Genomic DNA, 22,534 nt, shown 5'->3' with positions numbered 1-22,534 from the left:
ACATGCTTATCAGCAAAACAAAACAAAACAAAATAGAAGCAATATTGTTACAAATTCAAGAAATACTTTGAAAAACGATCCATATATTTTTAAAAAATGGGTTCTAGTCCCGATCTGAGGTGTGTGTTTTCACTACACAGGCAGAGTGAAATTGTTATGACCACCCAGCCCAGAAGAATTGATGCTTTTGAACTGTGGTGTTGGAGAAGACTTTTGAGAGTCCCTTGGGCTGCAAGGAGATCAAACCAGTCCATCCTAAAGAAAATCAGTCCTGAATACTCATTGGAAGGACTGATGCTGAAGTTGAAGCTCCAATACTTTGACCACCTGATGCAAAGAGCCGACTCATTGGTAAAGACTTTGATGCTGGGAAATATTGAGCGTAGGAGGAGTAGGGGGCAGAAGAAGATGAGATAGCTGGATGGCATCACTGACTCAATAGACATGAGTTTGAGCAAACTCTGGGAGATGGTGAAGAATAGGGAAGCCTGGCGTGCTGCAGTTCATGGGGTAGCAAAGAGTCAGATATGACTGAGCCACTGAACAACAACAACCCCAACCGAGACTTATTCCTAACTGATCTCTGGACTGTACAAATGGTTGTCCTTCCATTGAGGAGGTGGGGACAGGCAATATTTGATGCTTAAATACACTGATAAGCTCTGAAAAACATAAACACCTTTAAGAAAATACACTGGGGTTATTAGAGGAGAGAGTGCTGGGGGAAAGCAGAGTGATGGCTAATTGAGAAAGATAGTCAGGGACATGTTTGAATATTCTTCCTAGTGGAGGCGTGGAAGGGAGGTCTGTGTTTGTCACTGGAAAGCCCCTCATCTGGCCTCTGCCAACCTGTTCTTCCTGGGCAGCTGGGGACCCTGGGAGTGCTTAGGAGTTTTCTGTTTTCTGACTGTGGCCATGATGACGAGACCTGGTATCCCAGGTGTCAAGGCAGTGTCTCAGAGCAGTTGTTTTTTTTTTAATTTATTTGGCTGCAGTGGGTCTTAGTTGTGGCACATGGGATCTAGTACCCTGACAAGGAATTGAACCGGGCCCCTGTATTGGGATCTTAGCCAATGGACCACCAGAGAATTGCCAATAATACTAATTTAAAAAAACCCTGGATACTCACAACTGTGGTCTGAATGTTTGTGTCTCCACCCCCTCACTCTGTATTGAAATTCTAACCACCACGGTGATAATATTAGGAGGTACAGCCTTTGGAAGGGAATGAGGTCATGAGGGTGGGTCTCTTGTGAATGGGATTAGTGCCCTTATAAAGATACCCAAGACTCCCTGATATACACTATTATAAGGGGCAAATGTGGGCAAGAGATAGTTTGGAGTTATCCACAGCCTTGGTTGCTAAATGCAGCCTATTGCCTGTTCCTGTACAGCCAGTGAGTTAAGAATGGCCTTTTCATTTTCAAATGGCTGGAAAAAACAATTCACAATTTGAAAATGATCTACAATTCAAATTTCAGTGACCAAGGAGCTGGGGGGGATAGAACAGACATTGCTGAAGGGTATAAACTTGGACTAAGTAGTAAATAAATCCTAGAATTCCACAGATGCACAGAAGAGTAAATACAGGTTTAAATGTTGTATTATAATCATCAGACTTGCTAAGAGACTAGCAACTTAACTATTTCCACCACTAAAAAGAAATGTTGATTATATAACATCTGGGCTTCCCTGGTGGCTCGGACGTTAAAGAATCTGTCTGCAATGCAGGAAACCCAGGTTTGATCCCTGGATTGGGAAGATCCCCTGAAAAAGGGAATGGCTAGCCACTCCATTATTCTTGCCTGGAGAATTCCAAGGACAGAGGAGCCTAGTGGGCTACAGTCCAGGGGATCACAAAGAGTTGGACATGACTGAGAGACCAACATTTTCACAGAGGTGCTAATTATGGATACAATCGCAACCATATTACAATATATGTCAGTTATACTATATAAATGTATCAAATGTTGGACACCTTAAATTTATACAATGTTACATGTCAAATATATTTCAATTAAAAAGTCCATGGGACTTTCTTGGTGGTCCATTTGCTAAGACTCTGTGCTCCCACAGCAGGGGGCCTGAGTTCAATCCCTGGTCAGGGAACTAGGTCCCACATGCCCCAACTAAGAGTTTATATGCTGTAACTAAGAGTTTGGATGTAGCCACTAAAAATACTGCATACCACAACTAAAAGAGCCTTCATGCTGCAATGGAGATGGAAGAGCCCAGGTGCTGCAACTGAGACCTGGCACAGTCAAATAAATAAAAAATAAAATAATTATCTGAAAAGTCAGAGTCCATAAATAAAGTTGTTTTTAAAATTTAATTTATGTTTTGGCTTTGGTAGGCCTTCATTGCTGTGCATGGGCTTTCTCTAGTTGCAGCGAGCAGGGGCATTGTGGTGGCTTCTCTCATTATAGAGCACAGGTTCTAGGTACCTCGGCTTCATAGTTGTGGAGCTTGGGCTTAGTCGTTCAGTGGCTCGCGGCAGGGATCGAACTGGCAGAGTCTTAATCACTGGGCCACCACGGAAGTCCCATAAATAAAGTTTTATTGACACACAGTTGTGCTCATTTGTTTACCTATTATCCCGGGCTGCTTTTATGCTACAAAGCAGAATTGAGTCATTGCAACAGAGACAGCCTGGCCCTTGAAGCAGAAAATATTTCCAGTCCAGCCCTTTCCAGATCTTTGTAGACCCCTGCTCTAAAGGAGCCTGAGGTCTGAATGTCAGCTGATGCTGACTTGGGGCTTTTGGGGGTGTCTACTGGTTGGCACAGCAAAGAGGTTGGAAGGAGTCGGTGTTGGAGGGGCACGGGGACACGCAGAAGGTTCTGATGATTAACACTAGGGAGAGGATGATGGGGATACCCCCCGGGGAGGGGACATTCGTGTCTTCAAGGTGATATGGGGTTGAGCGCTGAGACTGGCAGGCTGATGGAGGCACAGCAGGGTCACAGACAGGAAGCCTAGATCTGCCTCGAGTAATCCCCACCCCTGGCCACCCACCAGAGCTGACAGATGAGACAGAAGCATCCCATGAACCACCACCACCCTGTCATCTAACCAGTCATGGGACCCTACCTCCTGTTTCTCCCTTTCCTCTGCTTTTCCCTGTCCCTCCCTGGTGCCATCATCTGTCACTGTCTGGGTCTGGAGATGTGCCCCAACTTCATGCTTCAGTGTCCCTGACCCCTCATCTCTTTTCTCAGTGTAGCCTGCACACTTAACTTTCCTATCTTTCTTTCTTTTTTCTTCTTTCCTTTAAAAAAAAATGGAGACAAAATATATGAACATAAAGTTAACCATTTTAAAGTGTACAAGGCCCTGGCATTTAGGAGAAACACAAGGTTGGGCAACCGTCACCAACTACCCATCTGCAGGAAGCTTCCGTCACACCAAGAAACCCTGTACCTGTGAGCTGTCACTCCCACCCCCTTCCTTTAATCTCTGGCAACCAGTAATCTGTTTTCTGTCTCTGTGGGTTTCCCTCTTCTGGACATTTCATATCAATGGAATCGTACACCAGGTAGTCTTTCATTAGCTTGGTGGGGTTTTTGTTTGTTTATTTTGTTTTTGGCCATGCTCATGTCTTGTGGGATCTTAGTTCTATGATCAAGGATCGAACCCAGGCTCTCGGCAATGAACGTGTGCAGAGTCCTAACAACTGGAACACCAGGGAATTCCTGTTAGCTTGTTTTTGAAACTCATTCACTTTGTAGCAGGTATCTAAAGCTCAATCCTTTTCTGAATGAATACTCCATTGCATGGATGTACCACAATTTTTTAAATCCATTCATTTGTGGAGGGGCATGTGGGTTACTTCCACCTTAACTTATGACATAAATATACCTAAATTAAATTTTTCCTTTTTAAACTTTTATAAGTTGTGGTAAGATATGTATAAGATTTATCATTTTTAAACCATTTTTAAGTGAAAGTTCGTGGCTTTACATACATTTACACTGTCACCCAACCATCACCATCATCCAGCTCCTAAACTTTTTCATCGTTCCAAACTGAAACTGTCCCTGGGAACTCCCTGGTGGTTAGGACTCTGAGCTTTCTGTGCAGGAGGCATGATCCCGGGTCTAGGAACCGAGATCCCACAAGCCATGCAGCATAGCCAAAACACAATGAAACAACTCTGTCCTCATTAAGCAATGACTGCTCATTCCCCTCACCCCAATCCCTGGTAATCACTGTCCTTTCTGTCTCGAAGTCAGTGAGCTTGCACAAATTGAAGTCTGAGCATGCCGGCTCTCCTGAACCCTCAGTAGGCCCCTACTGTTCTCAGGATAGAGACCAAATAGTCCCAAGGGGGATGCACATGGCATCTTGATCTCAATTTCCTCCTTCTCCAAGCTTATTTAGGGCCTTCCCAGTGGCTCAGTGGTAAAGAATCCACCTGCCAAGCAGGAGACTCAGGTTCAATCCCTGTGTCCGGAAGATTCCTTGGAGGAGGAAATGGCAACCCACTCCAGTATTCTTGCCTGGGAAATCCCATGGACAGAGGGGCCTGGTGGGCTACAGCCTATGCGTTGCAAAGAGTCTGACTCGACTTATGGACTAAACAACATCAACAGCAGAGCTTCTTTCCCTGTATAAAAAGTCCCCACTCTTCCCTCTTCTTCTATGGGATCCTTGTGTACACGTTCCTTTCCCCTCCTGAGGAAGGTCCACCTCTCTACAGTGCTCCCCGCTGTTCCCTCATAGGACACATCTCAGTTGTAATTCATTCTTTCCCTGCCTTTTCTTTTTGGTTTGTTAGTGTAGGTTTGTTGATGTGCCCTCTGCCTCCTCCATCTGACTGGGAGTCCATGAGGGTGTGACAGCGCCTGTCTTACCGCTGTGCGTTCCCAGCTCCTGACCTTTGCCTGGCACCCTGCCCTATGTATAGTGGAATGTGTGTGTTAGTCAGTCGTGTCCAACTCTTTGCGACCCCATAGACTGTAGCCCGCCAGGCTCCTCTGTCAATGGGATTCTTTAGGCAAGAATAATGGAGTGGGTTTCATGCCCTCCTCCAGGGGATCTTCCCCACCCAGGTGTTGAACCCAGATCTCCTGCACTGCAGGCAGATTCTTTACCATGTGAGCCACCTGGCAAGCCTGTCTATGTATAGTGAAAGGATCAGCACAAAGTCCTGGCAAGGGAGGGAGAAATGGGCCAAGGCAGGTGGTGGACATCTTGAGCTCCTAGTGGTGTGGGGAGCTTAGGCTGCAGCTGGGGTGGGCTGCATGAGCAGAGAGCCCAGGGGTTGGGAGCAGGGGCGGCTGGTTGGGGGCTGCAGTTACCCTGGAGCAAGGGTCTCTGGAAGTTGAGCAGTGGGCATGAAGAGCTGGACCAGGGGGCAGAAGTGAGGACCGGAAGCGTGATTGGGAGGAGGTGGGGCTGAGGGGGCACATAGATGATGCTGTTGACAGGTGGTCATTTCTGAATGCACTGTTCAGAGCCTGGGGAGGCCAGGCTGGGCCCGGCAGCCAGAGGTCCGCAGTGTCGAGGTGCCTCCTCACCCCCACACTGAGAGGTAAGCTCCTGGGGCAGGCTTGACTTGCTTCAACTGGGAGCATCTGCATAAATTACAATGGCCAGCGCCCAGTTCTGGCCCAGGAGAGAGACCTTTATAAAGTCAGACTTGGCTTCCCCCCAACTGGCTGGCCTCCTTATCCCTGATTCCAAATGCTGGCTTGTCACAATGCGTCTGCACACAAGCATGAGCCTGCATCTCTAAGGGTGGTGGTTGGGGAGAGCGGGATGCTTGCTGCACTAGGGGCAGCCTGGGGGTGGTAGCTTTTAGCAAGCTGGTGGCCATTCCCCACCCTTCCATCCGCCCCATGGTTCTTTTTATATCCTGCATTTTCATAAAGCCAAAACATCTGAGGCTGGGTTTCGTGGCAGTGGGCTGTTAGAGGCTGCAAGGGGAGCGAGGAGAAGGCAGAGAGGTGGGGTTATCAGAGCCCAGCCTCTCCAGGCCTGTGGCTGGGCCAGGGGCGGCCTCTGGCTTCCTTCCATCAGCCCACAGTCTCAGATGGTTCAGAGCTCTATTTAAAGGCTGCTTTCTCTGCCTCCACTGTGGGGTTCCCACCAGGATTCATGAGTCAGAGGGAAGGCTGGTGTGGCCCCCAATGCTTGGCTGGGTCCACCCTGAGAAGCTGGGAGCAAACTCTTCAGGAAATAATTCTGTAGCAGCCCCAGCTGCTTGGCCCCTACTGTTCTGATATCTCCTTGCTCAGGTCTCCCTCCCAACCCCTGCCCCAGCTCTGTGCCACGTGAGAAGCCCAATGAATGACCGCCTGATTCAGGGGTACCCACAGGCAGCTGAAGGCCAGTGATGCTCCCTGGGCTTGTTCAGTGGCCTCTGTAGCCATATAGGGCTTCCCAGGTGGTGCTAGTGGTAAAGAACTCGCCTGCCAGTGCAGGACATATAAGAGACTAGAGTTCAGTCCCTGAGTCGGGAAGATCCCCTGGAGGAAGGCATGGCAACCCACTCCAATATTCTTGCCTGGAGAATCCCATGGACAGAGGGGCCTGGCGGGCTACAGTCCATGGGGTCACAAAGAGTCAGACATGATTAAGTGACTTAGCATACATGTAGCTGCATAATACCTGCAGAATTCCAGAGGCATCCACATCCTCCTGAGGATGCGCGGTAATCTTTTCTTGCTTTTACAGCATCACCATGTGCTGCCCTAGTTGGGACCATATGCACATGTGGTGCCGGGCAGCTCCCAGGGGCCTGCACACACTGTTCTTACCACACTCCTATTTTATTGATCAGAAGGCTGAGTCCAGGGTGGGAAATGTATCTTTAGGTTGTTATAACAGAATACCATAGACTGAAAGGCTTATAAACACCAGACACTTATTCCTCACATTGTGGAGGCTGGATTGTCCAAGATCAAGGTGCCAGCAGGTCTGGTATCCAGTGAGGGCTGTGTGGCTCACCTAGTCATGGTGTCTTTTCACTGAGTCCTCACATGGGAGAAAAGACAAGCCAGTGCTCTGGTGTTCCTTTTTTTTTAAAGGTATGAAAAAAATTATTTATTTAGACACATCTTGAGGCTTGTGGGATCTAAGTTCCTGGACCAGGGATTGAACTTGGGCCCTTGGCAGTGAGATCTCAGAGTCTTAACCACCAGGATTCCTTTTATAAGGGCACTAATACCATTCACATGGGCTTCCCTTGTGACTCAGTGGTAAAGAATCCGCCTGCCAACGCAGGAGACATGAGTTCGATCCCTGGGTGGAGAAGATTCCCTGGAGGAGGAAATGGCAACCCATTCCAGTATTTTTGCCTGAAGAATCCCATGGATGGAGAAGCCTGGAGGGCTACAGTCCATGGGGTTGCAAAGAGTTGGACACGACTGATCAACTAAACCACAGCAACAATACCATTCACGAGGACTCCACCCTCATGACCTGATCACCCCAAAAGCCTCACCTCCTAATACCATCACACTGAAGGTTATGGCTTCAGCATGTGAATTTTGTGGGGCACAAATGTCCAGATCATAGCAGGATGCATATGTGTGTGTGGCAGAACAGGGATTGTCCAACCTGACTGGGTAGGTGTCACCCTCTTACCCCAGTGCTGAGGCCCACAGATGAGTGGGGTCTTGCATCTGGACACTAGTGGGCAGTAATAGGGGTGACCCCCAGGGACAACAGAGCTCGAGAATGACGCCAGGTGTGTGAGGTCGACCAGTGCTGTCTAGGACAGTTGTCATGAGCCACACAGGGCTATTGGGTGCTTAAAAGGTGCTGATCTGAATGGAGATGTGATCTGAGTGAAAAGCATCCCCTGGGTTTCAAAAACTCAGTATAAAAAATGATCATGAAAGATTACTATGAGAATCATATCTATCACATGTTGAAATGATTGTATTTTGGCTATGTTGCACTAGGAAATAAATATATCTTTCAAAATAATCTCCTGTTAGGACTTCCCTGGTGTTCCAGTGGTTAAGATTCTGTGCTTCCAATGCAGGGGGCCTGGGTTTGATCCTGGGTCAGGGAACCAGGTCTCCCCTGCTGCAACTAAAGATCCCACATGCCCCAATGAAGATCAAAGATCCCAAATGCTGCAACTGAGACCTAACAGAGCCAAACAAACAAATAAATATTAAAAAACTTCCTTTCCTCAAAAAGCTAAACATAGAGTTTTCATAAGACCCAGAAATTCCACCCCTGTATCTATCCCAAAGAATTGAAAACAGGTGTAAAAACAAAAACTTGTATGTGCAAATGTAGCGTAGCACCATTGACAGTCATCAAAAGGTAGAAACAAGCCACATGTCCAGCAACACAGTGGAATAGTATCCAGCCATGAAAAGGAATGGGGTTGTGACTCATGCTACAACCTGGATGAACCTTGAAAACATGCTGAGTGAAAGAAGATGGGCTAAGTCACCTATTGTGTGATCCCGTTTATATGAAATGTCCAGAAGAGACAAGTCCACAGAAACTGAAAGTAGATTCGTGGTGACCAGGGGCTGAGAGAGGGAGAAATGGAGAATGGCTCTTAGTGGGGATGGGGTTTATCTTGGAGTGATGATAAAATATTTTGAAATTATCTTGAGGTGGTAGTTGCCCAGCCTTCCCAGGTGGTGGTAGTGGTAAAGAACCTGCCTGCCTGCACTGCAGGAGCTGCAGGAGACCTGGGTTTGATCCCTGGGTTGGGAAGATCCCTGGAGGAGGGCATGGCAACCCACTCCAGTATTCTTGCCTGGGAAATCCCATGGACAGAGGAGCCTGGAGGGCTGCAGTCCATGGGGTCACAAAGAGTCGGACACGACTGAAGCGACTAAGCACGCATGCACGGTAGTTGTACGACATTGTGAAGGTACTAAATGAATTGTACACCACAAATGGTTAATTTTATGTTATGTGAATTTCACCACAATTAAAAAAAATACAACAAAACTAAAAAATACTTGTTCTTTTTTTTTACTTTCTTTAATGTGGCAACTAGAAAACACAAATGTGACTCACTTCAAGTTGCCCTTGGTCGTGGCTGGGCTAGATCACTGTGCCTCCAGGGGAGTCAAATAACACCTGTATCCTCTGCATGGCAGGTGAAAAATCCCTGGACCACTGCTGACCCAGAGCAGGGCAGGAAGGAGCTGCAGCCCTGGGGGCTGAGGAGGAGCGGAGGGGAGCTATGGCTGTCCCTCACTGTCCACCAGGGGAGTTGTGATACATCTTTCAGATAGTGAGGGAACATGAGCTTGCTGGCTGGCCAGAGGATTGGAGATAATACTTCAGTGCAGTACTTTGAACCACCTTGAACTTTTGACCATCTGACATCCCCAAGACCTGCAGACTGTTCCTGTCGATTGGTGGTTTGCACCCACAGCAGTCCTGGTGGGTAAGGAGGCGTCATCTAGGAGTGGTTTCGGATGTGTGTGTCTGTGCTCAGTTGCTTCAGTCCTATCTGGCTCTTTGCAACTCCATGACCTGTAGGCCTCCAGGCTCCTCTGTCCATGGGATTCTCCAGGCAAGACTACTGGAGTGGGTTGCCATTTCCTTCTCCAGGAGATCTTCCCGACCCAGTGATTGAACCAACATTTCCTGTGTCTCCGGCATTGCAGGTGGATTCTTTACCACTGAGCCACTGGGGAAGCCCGAGTTTAAGATGAGATAAGAGAAGAACCAGAAAAGGGGACACAGCATGGAGGAGATGGTGGGGGGTGGGTTGGGGAGGGAGTAGCTCAGTTCCAGCCAGGAGCGGCATGTCCTTACCCTGCAGAGAGCACCACGGCTGACTGGAGGGAACCCAACTGCATCGGATTCAAGGTCTACCCTTTCTGCCTTCCATGTGAGCTCTGACAATATATCAAAACTTTCTGACTCTTAGTTTTTGATCTGAAGATGCCTCCCGCATCTCTTATCCAGCCTCTCCTTTCACGATGCTCCCCAGAGCCTCTCTGCTGGCCTCCCTCTCCAGTGCGCTCTTCTTCAGAAAAGTGGAGGCAGAAACTTAGAGGCTCTCGAGACCTCCAGCTTCAACCAGCCTCTGCAGGCTTGGATGGTGGGCCTCCCTGGACCATCTGCTCTGTTCTGAGGAGTTGTTAGAAAGTCCTTTCCATAGAGCATCCAGGGATTTACTTGCCTGACGTCCCGCTGTCCTGCTTCTGACCTTGGAGAGGGTGGTAGGGGTGGTCTCACGCCCTCTCTTCTGGCTCCACCCCCACGATCCCTGTTGCTGTTGCTCAGTTGCCAAGTCTCGGCTGACTCTTTGTGAACCCATGGACTGCAGCGTGCCAGGCTTCCCTGTCCTTCACTGTTGCCCAAAGTTTGCTCAAACTCATGTTCATGGTCTTCCCTGGTGGCTCAGTCGGTAAAGAGTCTGCCTGCAATGCAGGAGACCTGGGTTCAATCCCTGGGTCGGGAAGATCCCCTGGATAAGGAAATGGCAACCCACTCTAGTATTCTTGCCTGGAACATTCCATGGTCAGAGGAGCCTGGTGAGCTATAGTCCATGGGGTCACAAAGAGTTGGACGTGACTAAGTGACTAACACACACACACACACATGTTCATTGAGTCCATGATGCTATCTAACCATCCCATCCTCTCTTGTCCCCTTCTCTTGCCCTTGATCTTTCCCAGAATCAGGGTCTTTTCCAAAGAGCCAGTTCTTAACATCAGGTGGGCCAAAGTATTGGAGCTTCAGCTTCAGCATCAGCCCTTCCAATGAATATTCAGAGTTGATTTCCTTTAAGATTGACTGGTTTGATCTCCTTGCTGTCCAAGAAGACTGTCAAGAGTCTTCTCCAGCACCACAGTTCGAAAGCATCAATTCTTCCGCGCTCAGCCTGGTCCAACTCTCACATCTGTACCTAACTACTGGAAACACCCAAAGCTTTGACTGAAAGACCCGTTAGGTACACAGCAGTCACGCGGTCGGCCATTCACCATCTGGCCTCTAGGTGGCGCTGCCTGCCTGGTGCACCAGGCCTTGGTTTTGGGGAGACATTGAGTCTCATTTGCTTGTCCATGGGATTGGTTATTATCATGTGGTCCTTGATTGGCCTGGGCGATCTGGAGATCAGACAAAGCCCTTTTTGCATAAGGCATCTGGATGCCGTTAAAAACTGTTTCTGATTACAAAAGTGAGCATGTGTATTTGTGAAATAATTTCAGTACAACATCAATTCTACACCCCCGTCCATTGAGGGCCTTCCCCACCCTATTCAGAGGTAAACATCACAGGTCCATGGCTAGCTGTACATATCTCCAGATTTTCTATTGAACAAATGGAGTCTTGGAAGATACTGCCTGGATGGTGAAGCCTTTCTCCTGTTTAAGAGCTGCAGCCAGGTGGGTGAGGGCGAAAGTGGTGGGGAGTGGCTGGGTCTGGGTGGAACTGTGGGGGAGGTGGGGAGGAAGGCCCATCTCTGAGCAGCTTGCAGGGTCCTAGGTCCAGGGACTTAATGGGGAATTGCAGAAGGGCACGGGCCACCATTCTGGGCAGAGACCAGAAGTCCAGTGAAAAGTGGGTGTCATGTTTAGCAGATGGGACTAACAGGGCAGATGGAGAGCAGGGTGGAATGATGTTAGTTCTATGTCCATTCATTCTGCGGACTCTACTCCAGCCAGCAGCAACGCCCTCTTCTTTTTTTTTTCTTAGACATAAGTTTTTTTAAATATTTATTTTTGGCTGTGCTAGGTTGGCAGTTTTTCTCTAGTTGCAGCAAGTGGAGGCCACTCTCTCGTTGTACTGTGTGGGCTTCTCTTGTTGCTGAGCATGGGCTCTAGAGTGTGCTCGCTTCAGTAGTTGAGGCTTCTGGGCTTTCGAGCACAGGCTCAGTAGTTGTGGCTCATGGGCTTAGTTGCTCCATGGCATGTGGGATCTTCCCGGACCAGGGAGTGAAACAGTATCTCCAGCATTGGCAGGTAGATTCTTTACCAGAGTCACCTGGGAGGTCCAGCCTCTACTTTTTAAAATTAGTTTTTGGAGTATAGTTGATTTATAATGTTGTGTTCATTTCTGCTGTATATAGCAAAGCGAATCAGTTATACACATACATAGATCCACTCTTCTCTAACTGCTATTCCCATATAGGTCATTACAGAGTTCCCTATGCTATACAGTAGATTTTTATTAGTTATCTATTGTAAACTAGGTAGTAATGTATATGTCAACCCCAATCTCAAAATTTATCCCTCTCCCTCTTTCCCCCTTTCCCTTTGTAAACCAGAAGTTTGTTTTCTTTTCTTTGTTTTCTGGCCATGCTGGGTGGCATGCAGGATCTCAGTTCCCTGACCAGGGATTGAGTCCATGCCCCCCTGCAGTGGAAGTGCAGAATCTTAACCCCTGGACTACTGAGGAAATCTAGAAAATTCGTTTTGTACATCTGTGACTCAATTTATGTTTTGCAAATAGGTTCATTTATGCCTTTTTTTTTTTTTTAAAGATTCCACATATAAGCAATATCATGTATTTGTCTTTCTCTGTCTGACTTACTTCACTCAGGATGACAATCTCTAGGTTGATTCGATTCCTGGTCAGGGAACTAGAACCCTGCGTGCCGTACGGCATGGCCAAAAAACCAAAAACCAGCTCTCCTGAGTGTGTATATGACTGATTCACTTTGCTGCACACTTGAAACTAACACAACATTGTTAATCAACTATGTTGTTGTTCAATCGTCCACTCATGTCTGACTCTTTGCGACCCCTTGGACGGCAGCACGCCAGGACTCTCTGTCCCTCACCATCTCCTGAAGTTTGCCCAAGTTCATGTCCATTGCATTGGTGATGCCATCCAGCCATCTCATTCTCATCCTCTGATGCCCTCTTCTCCTCCTGCCCTCAATCTTTCCCAGCATCAGGGACTTTTCCAATGAATCAACTGTTCTCATCAGATGACCGAAATACTGGAGTTTCAACTTAAGCATCAGTCCTTCCAATGAGTATTCAGGATCGATTTCCCTTACGATTGACTGGTTTGATCTCCTTGCTGTCTGAGGGACTCTAAGGAGTCTTCTCCAGGACCATAGTTTGAAGGCATCGATTCTTTGGCGCTCTGCCTTTTTTACGGTCCAGCTCTCACAACCGTACGTGACCACTGGGAAGACCATAGCCTTGACCATACAGACCTTTGTCGGCAGAGTAATGTCTCTGCGTTTCAGCTCACTGTCTAGGTTTGCCATAGCTTTCCTGACAAGAGGCAAACATCTTCTGATTTCATGGCTGCAGTCACCATCTGCAGTGATTTTAGAGCCCAAGAAGAGGAAATCTGTCATTACTTCCACCTTTTCCCTCTCTATTTGCCATCAAGTAATGATGAAAGTGAAAGAGGAGAGTGAAAAAGTTGGCTTAAAGCTCAACATTCAGAAAACTAAGATCATGGCATCTGGTCCCATCACTTCATGGCAAATAGATGGGGAAACAGTGGAAACAGTGTCAGACTTTATTTTTGGGGGCTCCAAAATCACTACAGATGGTGATTGCAGCCATGAAATTAAAAGACGCTTACTCCTTGGGAGGAAAGTTATGATCAACCTAGATAGCATATTCAAAAGCAGAGACATTACTTTGTCAACAAAGGTCCAAATAGTTGAGAGGGTAACAGGCAGGAAGGCCAGGGGTCTCCAAACGGAGGAAATAGCCTGCAAGTGTCAGACATTTTTATCTCTCTTAACTGGCAGGAGGAAGCAAACTAATGATATTTTTTCCTTCTCTATACAAATTTTAAAAGAGGTTTCTCTTAAAATACTGTGTTGCCATAATGACACCTGGTTTCACCTGAAGTTAACTATTCTCAAACCTAGAGATAACCAATGCATTTCTCTTATGGAAATGTTTGTCTTAAGCTATGCTAATGTGCTATGCATTTACCCCAGACTCTGTCTTCAAGTTGGTTCCGCCTCTTGGCTCAGAACCTACTTGACAAGCCAGTATGTTATACTCAGATATTGTTTCCCTAATCTCTGTAAATGAAACTATTTGTATGGTGATCTGCCCTTCTTCAAGATTCAAGTTAATCATTTTATGGTCCAAGATGAACCATTTGGTGCCAACATTATCCCAAAATGCATCTTATGGGTGAGGGGCCTGGTGCCATTCTGAGTTTTAAGACATTCCTTTCTTTTATTAACAGACTGCTAGTGACTATATAACATCCAGCTGAAGACTAGCAGGGGGTACTCTTTCTGCCCCCTTCTGATGCCTATGTCAGAAGCTTTCTCTATCCCCTTTATACTTTAATAAAACTTTATTAGACAAAAGCTCTGAGCGATAAAGCCTCGTCTCTGGCCCCAGATTGAATTCTTCTCCTCCAGGGGTCACGAATCCCGGCGTCTTTGCGTGATTCAACAACAACCTTTCATAGTCAAGGCTATGGTTTTTCCAGTGGTCATGTGTGGGTGTGAGAGTTGGACTGTGAAGAAAGCTGAGCGCCGAAGAATTGATGCTTTTGAACTGTGGTGTTGGAGAAGACTCTTGAGAGTCCCTTGGACTGCAAGGAGATCCAACCAGTCCATTCTAAAGGAGATCAGTCCTGGGATTTCTTTGGAAGGAATGATGCTAAAGCTGAAACTCCAGTACTTTGGCCACCTCATGCAAAGAGTTGACTCATTGGAAAAGACTCTGATGCTGGGAGGGATTGAGGGCAGGAGGAGAAGGGGACGACAGAGGATGAGATGGCTGGATGGCATCACCGACTCGATGGACGTAAGTTTGAGTAAACTCTGGAAGTTGGTGATGGACAGGGAGGCCTGGTATACTGCGATTCATGGGGTTGTAAAGAATTGGACACGACTGAGCAACTTAACTGAACTGAATGAACTGAGACTGAATGCCACGATCTTAGTATTTTTAATATTGAATTTTAAGCCGACTCTTTCACTCTCCTCCCTCACCGTCATCAAGAGGTTCTTCACTTCCTTTTGCTTTCTGCCATTAGAGCAATATCAACTATACTTAATAATAATAATTAAAAAAACCCTTTATTTTCTTATTCCTCTGTTCTCTTCTTAGGTGCTATTATTACAGAGGGAGCGCAGCCCACCCTGAGTTAGTAGTCCCTCAGCCTTCTCTACCCGAGGCAGCCTGAAGGCTTGGGGGCTGGAGCAAGACCTCTCGGAACCCTCAGTTGCTATGGTAATAATGGCCATAGTAAAAAATCACTTACTATGGGCCAGATACCCTTTGTTCTGAGAACAGCAGTTCTCAAAGGGGTTCAGAAACTTGGGGGCCACTGAGACCCTTCCAGGGGGGTCCATCAGACTGAACTGTTTCATTTTTTTAAATAAATATTTGATACTACTTTAAAACATTATTTTTAGCCTGTGGGAATCTTTGTTCCTTGACCAGGGATAGAAGCCATACCCCCTGCATCGGAAGTAGAGCATCTTAACCACTGGACCACTGGGGAAGTCCCTGAACTATTTAAAAATATTTTTTCTTTGAACTATTTTTAATATTAATGTTAAGATGTCCTTTGCCTCTGTCACTTTTTTTCTCTCACATGTGTGTGGTGGAGTTTCCAGGGGAGAGTCCCTAGTTGCAACAGGTGGGATGCAGAATCAGATGTGAGAATCCAGTTGTCTTCTGTTCACTGGACATGGAAGAGATGCAAAATTGGAAAACAATGTCTCTCTTTTTATGGAATATTTTTGTTTTGGAAAAGGTGGTTATTTTTCATTAAAAATGTTATTTGTTATCATGAGTAGATGGATTGTGATTTAAAAACTAACAGTTTTTAAAATTAGCAGTTTTATTTTTTTTGTTTTAATCTACAAATGGCAAATATCAGTAGCTATAACCCATATAAACAGATGTATATGTATATATATATAGGGTTTTTTTTTGCCATGTTGCACATTATATATAGGTATATATAATTTATTTTTTCTTTTGGTGTTGTGGCATGTGGGATCTTAATTCCCTGAATAAGTTCTATGGCCCCTGCATTGGAAGCTTGGAATCTTAACCACTTGACCACCAGGGAAGTTCCCTCAAGTATATTTTTTTAAAGCATGGAAAGAGGTACTGAGACCAAAGTGTTTGAAAACTGGATGTAGAAGAATGGTCCAACCCAGCCCGCTGCCTGTTTTTATAAATAAAGTTTTATTGGAACATAGGCACACCCACTCCTTTACATAAGGCTGCTTTCCTGGTGCAATGACAGAGCCAAAGAGATAGAGAGACCATCTGGGCTACAAAGCTGAAAATACTTACTCTTTGATCCTTTAAGAGAAAGTTTGCTGGACTGATGTAGAATAATGCATTTAATCTTCATGAACAGCTCTATTACTGTTTCCCTTTTGCAGATGGGAAAATAGAGGTACAGAGAGGTAAAGTCATTTTCCTTAGATCACACAGTCAGTGAGGCTGGGGCTGAGCTAAGCCCCTCAGGGTCAAATGACTGACTCCAAAGTTGGGGTGTGGTAGATGTCTTTGGTTAGTGTCCCCCTTCTTGGCCTCTGATTCCCCTTCATATGGTACTCCGTTGTTCCTTGAAGACCATCTACCTCTCCATGATTCTCTGAAGCCCTTTCTTGGGAGAACCAGGAGTTTGCATTTTCAGATCAAAGGCCTTTCATGTCAGCCTAAACAAGGGATGTGTGGGTCACTATGTCATTTCCGACTCTTTTGAGACCCTATGGACTACAGCCCACCAGACTCCTCTGTCTATGGGATTTTCTAGGCAAGAATACTGGTGTGGGTTGCCATTTCCACCGCCAGGGGATCTTCCTGACTCAGGGATTGAACCTGCATCTCCTGCCTTCGCAGGTGGATTCTTTACTACTGAATTACCTGGGAAGCCCCTAAACAACAGGTATAACTGGTCTTTTGCTCACCTAAATCAACATAGCTCTCTGACCTCCTGATGTTATTAACAATGGTTTTTGGCTGTTGACTATATTCACAGAAGCATTCACAGAATAGGCAGGGAGGTAAGACCCTGGGGGTTGAAGGTGCTCTACCCCCTTCATCATGCAGCCAGCTTCTAGAAGCCTGGAGTGGGAGGATGCCGGCAGGTGCACTGCGGGCTGATGGGCAGATGGACAGATGGGGCTGGGGGTGGAGGGAGGGCAGGCTGTCAGTCCCTTCTTAAGAACCCCACCCCACCTCTGATATGCTGCCCTCACCTTGAACTGGCCATGACCCTCTTCTGCTACCGACAGGCTGCTCTGAACCTTGACCTCTAGGTTCTAGGACTCTCTGATGGCTGCAGTAATTCAGGGGCATCTTAGGAAAGTCTGTGAAATGGAATACAGCTTGGGATGGAGCCCTTCAGAAGCAGCTTCTTGGGTGCCGGTGAGTGGGGTGGGAGCGCCAGAGGCCTCGGGTACGGCTCACCTCCCACTGGACTCGGGGGTCCTGAGCTAGGCTTCCAGGTACCTCTTGCAGGGTGTTTCCAATAGGAATTTTGCTAATATTTGAGGCCTCACACATTCTCTTTGGGGCCTCACTGGCCGGATCATGCAGGAATATTATCCAGCAAACTGTGGAGCCGTGGGGAGGTGGTGGTGGGGGGTGGTCTGAGGGTGGAGGCATGGGGTGGTGGTGGTGGGGCTCTATTGCCCTGCTGTCCCCCAACCAGGACAACCAGGTAAAGACCCAGCCAGTGTCTCTGGCTTTAACTTTTTTGCAAAGAGTCCTGGCTGGAGAGCTACCACTTTCTCATCCTTAACCACTTTCCAAGTGCCTCCTACCAAAGTACCCCCAAAGAGACGTGGGGAGTACTTTGCAGAAGCTATAAAGACCACTCCAACACAGAAGCCCTTTGATTCAACTTTTTTTTATTTTTTTTTTCTTTTTGAATGTCATGCAATAATTCACAGTCCCAAGCCCACAGTTTTCAAACAAGGTAGGAAAAAGGAAAAAAGCAAAGGAAATCAGTGGTGGTGTTTTTTTTTCTTTTTTCTTTTGTTATTTCAAGCAGGACCAAATGTCAGAAAAAAATGCTTCTTTTCTCAATCATTAATTTTTTTGTCCTTTTTAAAATTGTTTATTTTTTTTTAAATTGATTTCTGCAGGCAGTAATAGTAGGGTTTGGTATAACCAGCAAGCACTCCTGTGTGTGTCTGAGAACGTGTGTGGGGTATGAGTGTGTCTGGTGGCGGTCTGTGTGGGACGCTGGGTTTCCTCTTCGCTTCCGGCTTCTAGCCACACACACACACACGGGCCACCAGCAGGCGTTCACCAGGGAAAGGAAAGATTTCAATTGAGATGATAAAACTCATCAATAGAAGCAATTTTTTTTCTCCCCGTTTTTCTTTTAAAAATGTTTTTTTTTTTTTTTTTTTTGAAATTTCCATTTTCCCCAAGGTTCTCCAAAAATGGCTGAGTTAATTCGAATCCCTTGGCTGTGTGGTTTGTCTGCCCCCGAGGGCCCCCCGCCGTCATCGTGGGGGATCGGGGCTGGGTGGGGGGCGCCGTCGCTGCCCAGGAGGGTCTTTCCGGGACACCCTGGTGTGTCCCGGCCCTGGGGACTCCCTCCAGAGTCCGGGGTCGTCCGGCTGGTCCTCTCCTGGGCCCTCCCGGGCCTCCCCGCCCCCGTGTGCTGGGCAGGTGGCAGCGAGGTGGCCCCGCGGCCGGTGCGGCTCCTCCCCGAGGGGGGCGTGTGCGTGGGGTGCGTGGGGGGGCCGGGCGGGCGCCACCTCGCCCGGGCTTAGCACCAGTCATCGTCGTCGGTCTCGCTGTAGGCTTCGTGCAGGCCTTTCCGGGAGCCCGGCCCGCGGGGCCTGGCCAGTCCGTGGGCCGGGTAGTAGCCGTTCGGGAGTCGCCGGCCGTGCCTGGAAGGCGAGGCGCAGGCCGGGCCCGCGGCCCGGGGAGTCCTGGGCGAGCACGCGTGGCGCGCGGGGGGCGGCGCGTCGTAGGCGGCGGCCCGGGGCTCCTCCTCCTCCCCGCCGCCGCCGCCCGGGCCGTCTGGCTCGTCGTAGTCGGAGCCCCGGTAGTAACCGTGGTGGTGCCGGGGGCCCGGGGGGCCCTCGGCCGCGTGCGCGCCGGACGCCGGCCATCGCGCCCCGCCGTGGCGACACGGCGCCCTGGGGGACTCGCTCCGGGCCGGGCCCGGGATCCGCCGCTCCATCGCGGGCGAGCGGCTGCTTCCGTGGCCTCCTGTGGGAGGCCGCTCCCCGGCCAGGGGCTCGGCCACGGGGCCCGGGTACCTCCGCGGGCCGCTGGGGGCCGTTCGGCCCGGCCGCGCCGCGGGCTGCTGCTGCTGCTGGGGACCCGAGCCGCCGGCCTTACGGATCACGGGGGAATAGGACACGTGCGGCCGGGGAGTGGAGGGGGTCTGGGGGAGCTGGCGGCGTCCCCGCCGCGGAGTGCTGGTACCAGATGTTGAGGGGGCTGGGCTTCCACTTACGGAACTACTGCCCTACACGAAAATTGAAACAAAGGAAATCAAAAAAAAAGATACAACAAAATCAACCAGAAGGAGACGGGAGGAGACACAGAGGACCGGAGGGTGGGGAGCGAAGGAAAATTCAGAGGACGGGGGAAGAGGGTGGGCGGGGAGGACACACAGGACGTTCAAATGGAAAAAAAGGAAAAAAGCAACAGCCACAGGTGGGAGGAGGAGGAGGAGGGGACAAGGAGGAGGGGGAGTGAGACAAGGAGGGTCGGGGGAAGTCGAAAACCAACACAACAAAGTGAAAAGAGAAATGAGAAATGGAGTTTTGTAAGTTTCGGGGTTAAAAATAGCAGAAGTTTCAAAAATTACTCACAGGCGTCCAGAGGACAGAAATCATAATTGAAACAAAAAACGGAAGCTGGGTTAAAGGAAAGCAAAAGGCAGAAGGTAGCCAGGGTGGGCGTGAGTCGTAAAGACCACTGCTGGCCCGAAACTCAAACGTGATCCACAACCAAAGAGGAAGCAGCTGCGGGCGGCGGGGAGCGGGGTGGCAGGCGGGCAGGGGGCTGGGGTGCAGAGTGGGGAGCCAGAGTGGCAGGGGCCAGTGTCCACCCCTGCCCGAGCCCAACCCCCTGGCTTGGGGAGCCCCATGGTGGGCAGGTCAGAGATCACGGCAGGAGTGGGGAACCCCGCCCAGAGGGGGCTGTGGGCTGTGGCCCCCCATCCTCTCCCGGAGGGGTCCACAGTGCCTCCTGCCACACCCACCTGACGGTGGGCCATGTGCTCCCGGCCCTCACTGGGTGAGCGGGACCAGCGCTGGTCACGGGCCCGGGGCCGGCCGTGCTCAGGCCGCTCCTGGGTGTAGCGCTCCTTGTCAGGGGGCGGGGGATGGTGGTGGTGGTGGTGGTGGTGGTGTTGCCGATGCTTCCGGTCCTTGGGCCGGCCCCGCTCCTGGTCTCTTTCCTTTGATGGCAGGTCCCCAGACTGGGTGGTCATGCTCAAGTCTGTCCCCAAGCCTAGGGCCGCATGGGGTCAGACAAGACAGATGGCTGTGAGGAAAGGGCGGCATGGGACGTGCATGTGGGCGGCTTCTAAGCGGGACTGCGGGCCCTGCGGGCACCTGCCCTTGGGCCCAGGGTGGCTTGGTGGGTGTGTGTGGGGGAGCTGGTCACCAGGGTGTGAGCAGCAGCTGGCGCATCTCGGTCCCCCTGGGTCCTATCCAGGCCCTTCTGTCTTTCCTTACTCAGTGTTTACCCTGCTCTGCCTTCTCCCCCATCTCCCCTGCTCTGTCCCCTTACACAGCCTCTGGTCCCTGGGCCTTGCAGGGCGACCCACCTGTGTCCACGTCCGTGTAGCGGCCCAAGGAGCGCTCGGAGGTGCGGTGGCCACGGTCTCTGCGCCTCTGGTGGTGCCGCTGGTTCTCCTCGGGCGGCACCCTCTCCAGGGAGTAGTCGTCCAGGCGCCGGGCCTTGGGGCCCAGCACGGAGGCTGAGCGCTTCATGGGGCTGGTGTCTGAGATGGTCTGGGGTGGGGGGGAACAGGCTGGTGGGCTGGGGTCAGTGGCCGGGACGCAGCAGTCCCGGTCTGCCCCATCCGCCATCAGTGATGAGGTGTGACCATCCAGGGGTGGGATCTGGTTGGGGGAGCCCTGAGCCTCAGGCTCCAGGACTCCTCTGTCCCCTCCCCAGCTCCTCCTGGGTTCCTCCAGGAGGCCCCATTCTCTCCACCTCCTGCTGGGACAGGCAGGTTGGCTGAAGGGCAGAGCTTCTCCCATCTGGAGTACAAACCTGGGAGCCCTGGGCAGCCCGGCCTGCTCTCCAAAGCGAGTGAGGAGCCTCAGCCTCTCCTTGCTGCCAGGCCTATCGGCCCAGGGCCAGGCACCCAGCACACACAGTCCTCCTTGGCCAACTGGGACCGGACTTTCCTGCCCACCTGAGTCCAGCTTCTATGGGAAGCCTTTGAGGGACTGGCCTGGCATTTGAGACCCCCGGGGGGACCTGCTCTCCTCATCCTTGGCCTGCAGCTTGGGGGCCTGTGTGTTTGCTGCACCCTTGGGTGGAACTGGGTTCCCTGCGGCTGGGAGAGGAGAGAAAGAAGACAGAGCAGACTTGCCCAGGGCTTGGCCCAGTGGCACTGCCTGAGACTGGAGTCTTAAGGGACTCAGGGCTGAGACCAGAGGTTCATAGGTGGTGTCATGGGAAAGAGCCCCCAAGAAAGAGTGAGCCAAGCAGGGCTACAGGTCAGGCTTCTTGGAACGATGGACGCCCGCCTGCCAGGCTTGGGGGCCTCTGAAGAGAGGGTGGGAGGTGGGGGGTCGGGGCGGGGTCACCCCTCCAGGGCACACGTGGGGCACAGAGAGAACACAACACATGAGGATGGGGCTCCACGGGGTGGGGGGCAGGGGTGCGGTCTGCGAAGAAAGGGTGGGGTCCGAGGACCCAGAGAGATGACAGAACTCCCACGAGGGGGGGTGGGCGGGAAGAGGGGGCCGGAGCCCAGCTGGGCGGCGCGGGCGGGCGCGGTACATACACTGAGGTTATTCCCACGTGGCCGGCCCCTTCTCCTCTGTCACAGCCCCACGGGATGGTGCACACAGAAAAAAACAGAAAGAAGGAAATAAATATAAAAGCCGAGAGGGAGAGGGAGAGGTGTGTGGGAGATGGAGGAGAATGCCAGGGTCGGGGAGAGAGAAGAACCTGAGGTGGGGAGGGAAGGGGGAGGGGGAGAGAGGTTAACGTCCCCGGTGTGTGGGTGACCCCAGGCCCGGCTGGCCTTCCTCCCATGGGGACGGAGCACACAGATGGCAAAGGCACGAGACTGACAGATGGGGCGACGTGGCCGCAGGCGCCTGGCCCTGGACTCTGCCTCATGCAATGCGCCCAGCCCTGGCTCCGATGACACTCAAAGCTTCGGGGGTGGGGTGGGGTGGCCGTCAGCTGGCTTGTGCCCCCCTTCTCCTGGGGCCCGGAAGCTCGGTCCTGGTTGGGCTTTGGGGGGCCCATCGGGATGGGACTGGACAGTCACATGCAGGCTGGGTGCCTCCCACCCAAATTCCCAGCAGCCAGAGGCCACACCCCTGGGCGACCCTGGCCCAGCCAGGCACAGCACAGCCCAACCCCTGCCACCCCCACCCTGCGCAGATGCCACGGCATAGCACACGGGCAGCCTGCCACAGTCAGACATGCCGCCCTGCCTCTCAGGTTGGGTGGACAGC

The 22,534-nt window shown here is 50.4% G+C and overlaps 1 protein-coding gene and 1 long non-coding RNA gene across 8 annotated transcripts in view; one reads left to right on the top strand and one right to left on the bottom strand.

The window, feature by feature from the left end:
- The window catches only part of LOC133250569 (uncharacterized), a 33,987-nt gene extending 18,306 nt beyond the window's left edge, over positions 1-15,681 (top strand). The window contains exons 3-6 of one of the 3 annotated variants that reach the window (XR_009737354.1): positions 141-351; positions 9,081-11,327; positions 14,991-15,113; positions 15,496-15,681. This is a non-coding gene — a long non-coding RNA (uncharacterized LOC133250569). Of the gene's footprint in view, positions 1-140; positions 352-9,080; positions 11,328-14,990 lie in introns of all 3 variants that reach the window. The other 2 variants (XR_009737352.1, XR_009737353.1) reach the window with 2 other exon arrangements.
- Positions 15,682-17,741: 2,060 nt separating this feature from the next.
- Positions 17,742-22,534, bottom strand: part of CACNA1A (calcium voltage-gated channel subunit alpha1 A) — a 253,586-nt gene continuing 248,793 nt past the window's right edge. For 3 of the 5 annotated variants that reach the window (XM_061421929.1, XM_061421926.1, XM_061421927.1), the window contains 4 exons: positions 21,850-21,885; positions 20,656-20,842; positions 20,086-20,336; positions 17,742-19,344 (listed from right to left, as the gene is read on the bottom strand). In XM_061421929.1, the coding sequence (XP_061277913.1) occupies positions 18,634-19,344; positions 20,086-20,336; positions 20,656-20,842; positions 21,850-21,885 (1,185 nt within the window). In that variant the 3' untranslated portion in view covers positions 17,742-18,633. The remainder of the gene's footprint in view (positions 19,345-20,085; positions 20,337-20,655; positions 20,843-21,849; positions 21,886-22,534) is intronic. The other 2 variants (XM_061421928.1, XM_061421925.1) reach the window with 2 other exon arrangements.

The sequence above is a fragment of the Bos javanicus genome, chromosome 7 (genome assembly GCF_032452875.1).
Source record: "Bos javanicus breed banteng chromosome 7, ARS-OSU_banteng_1.0, whole genome shotgun sequence".
NCBI lineage: Eukaryota > Metazoa > Chordata > Mammalia > Artiodactyla > Bovidae > Bos > Bos javanicus.
This window is presented reverse-complemented; position numbering and strand designations above follow the sequence as displayed.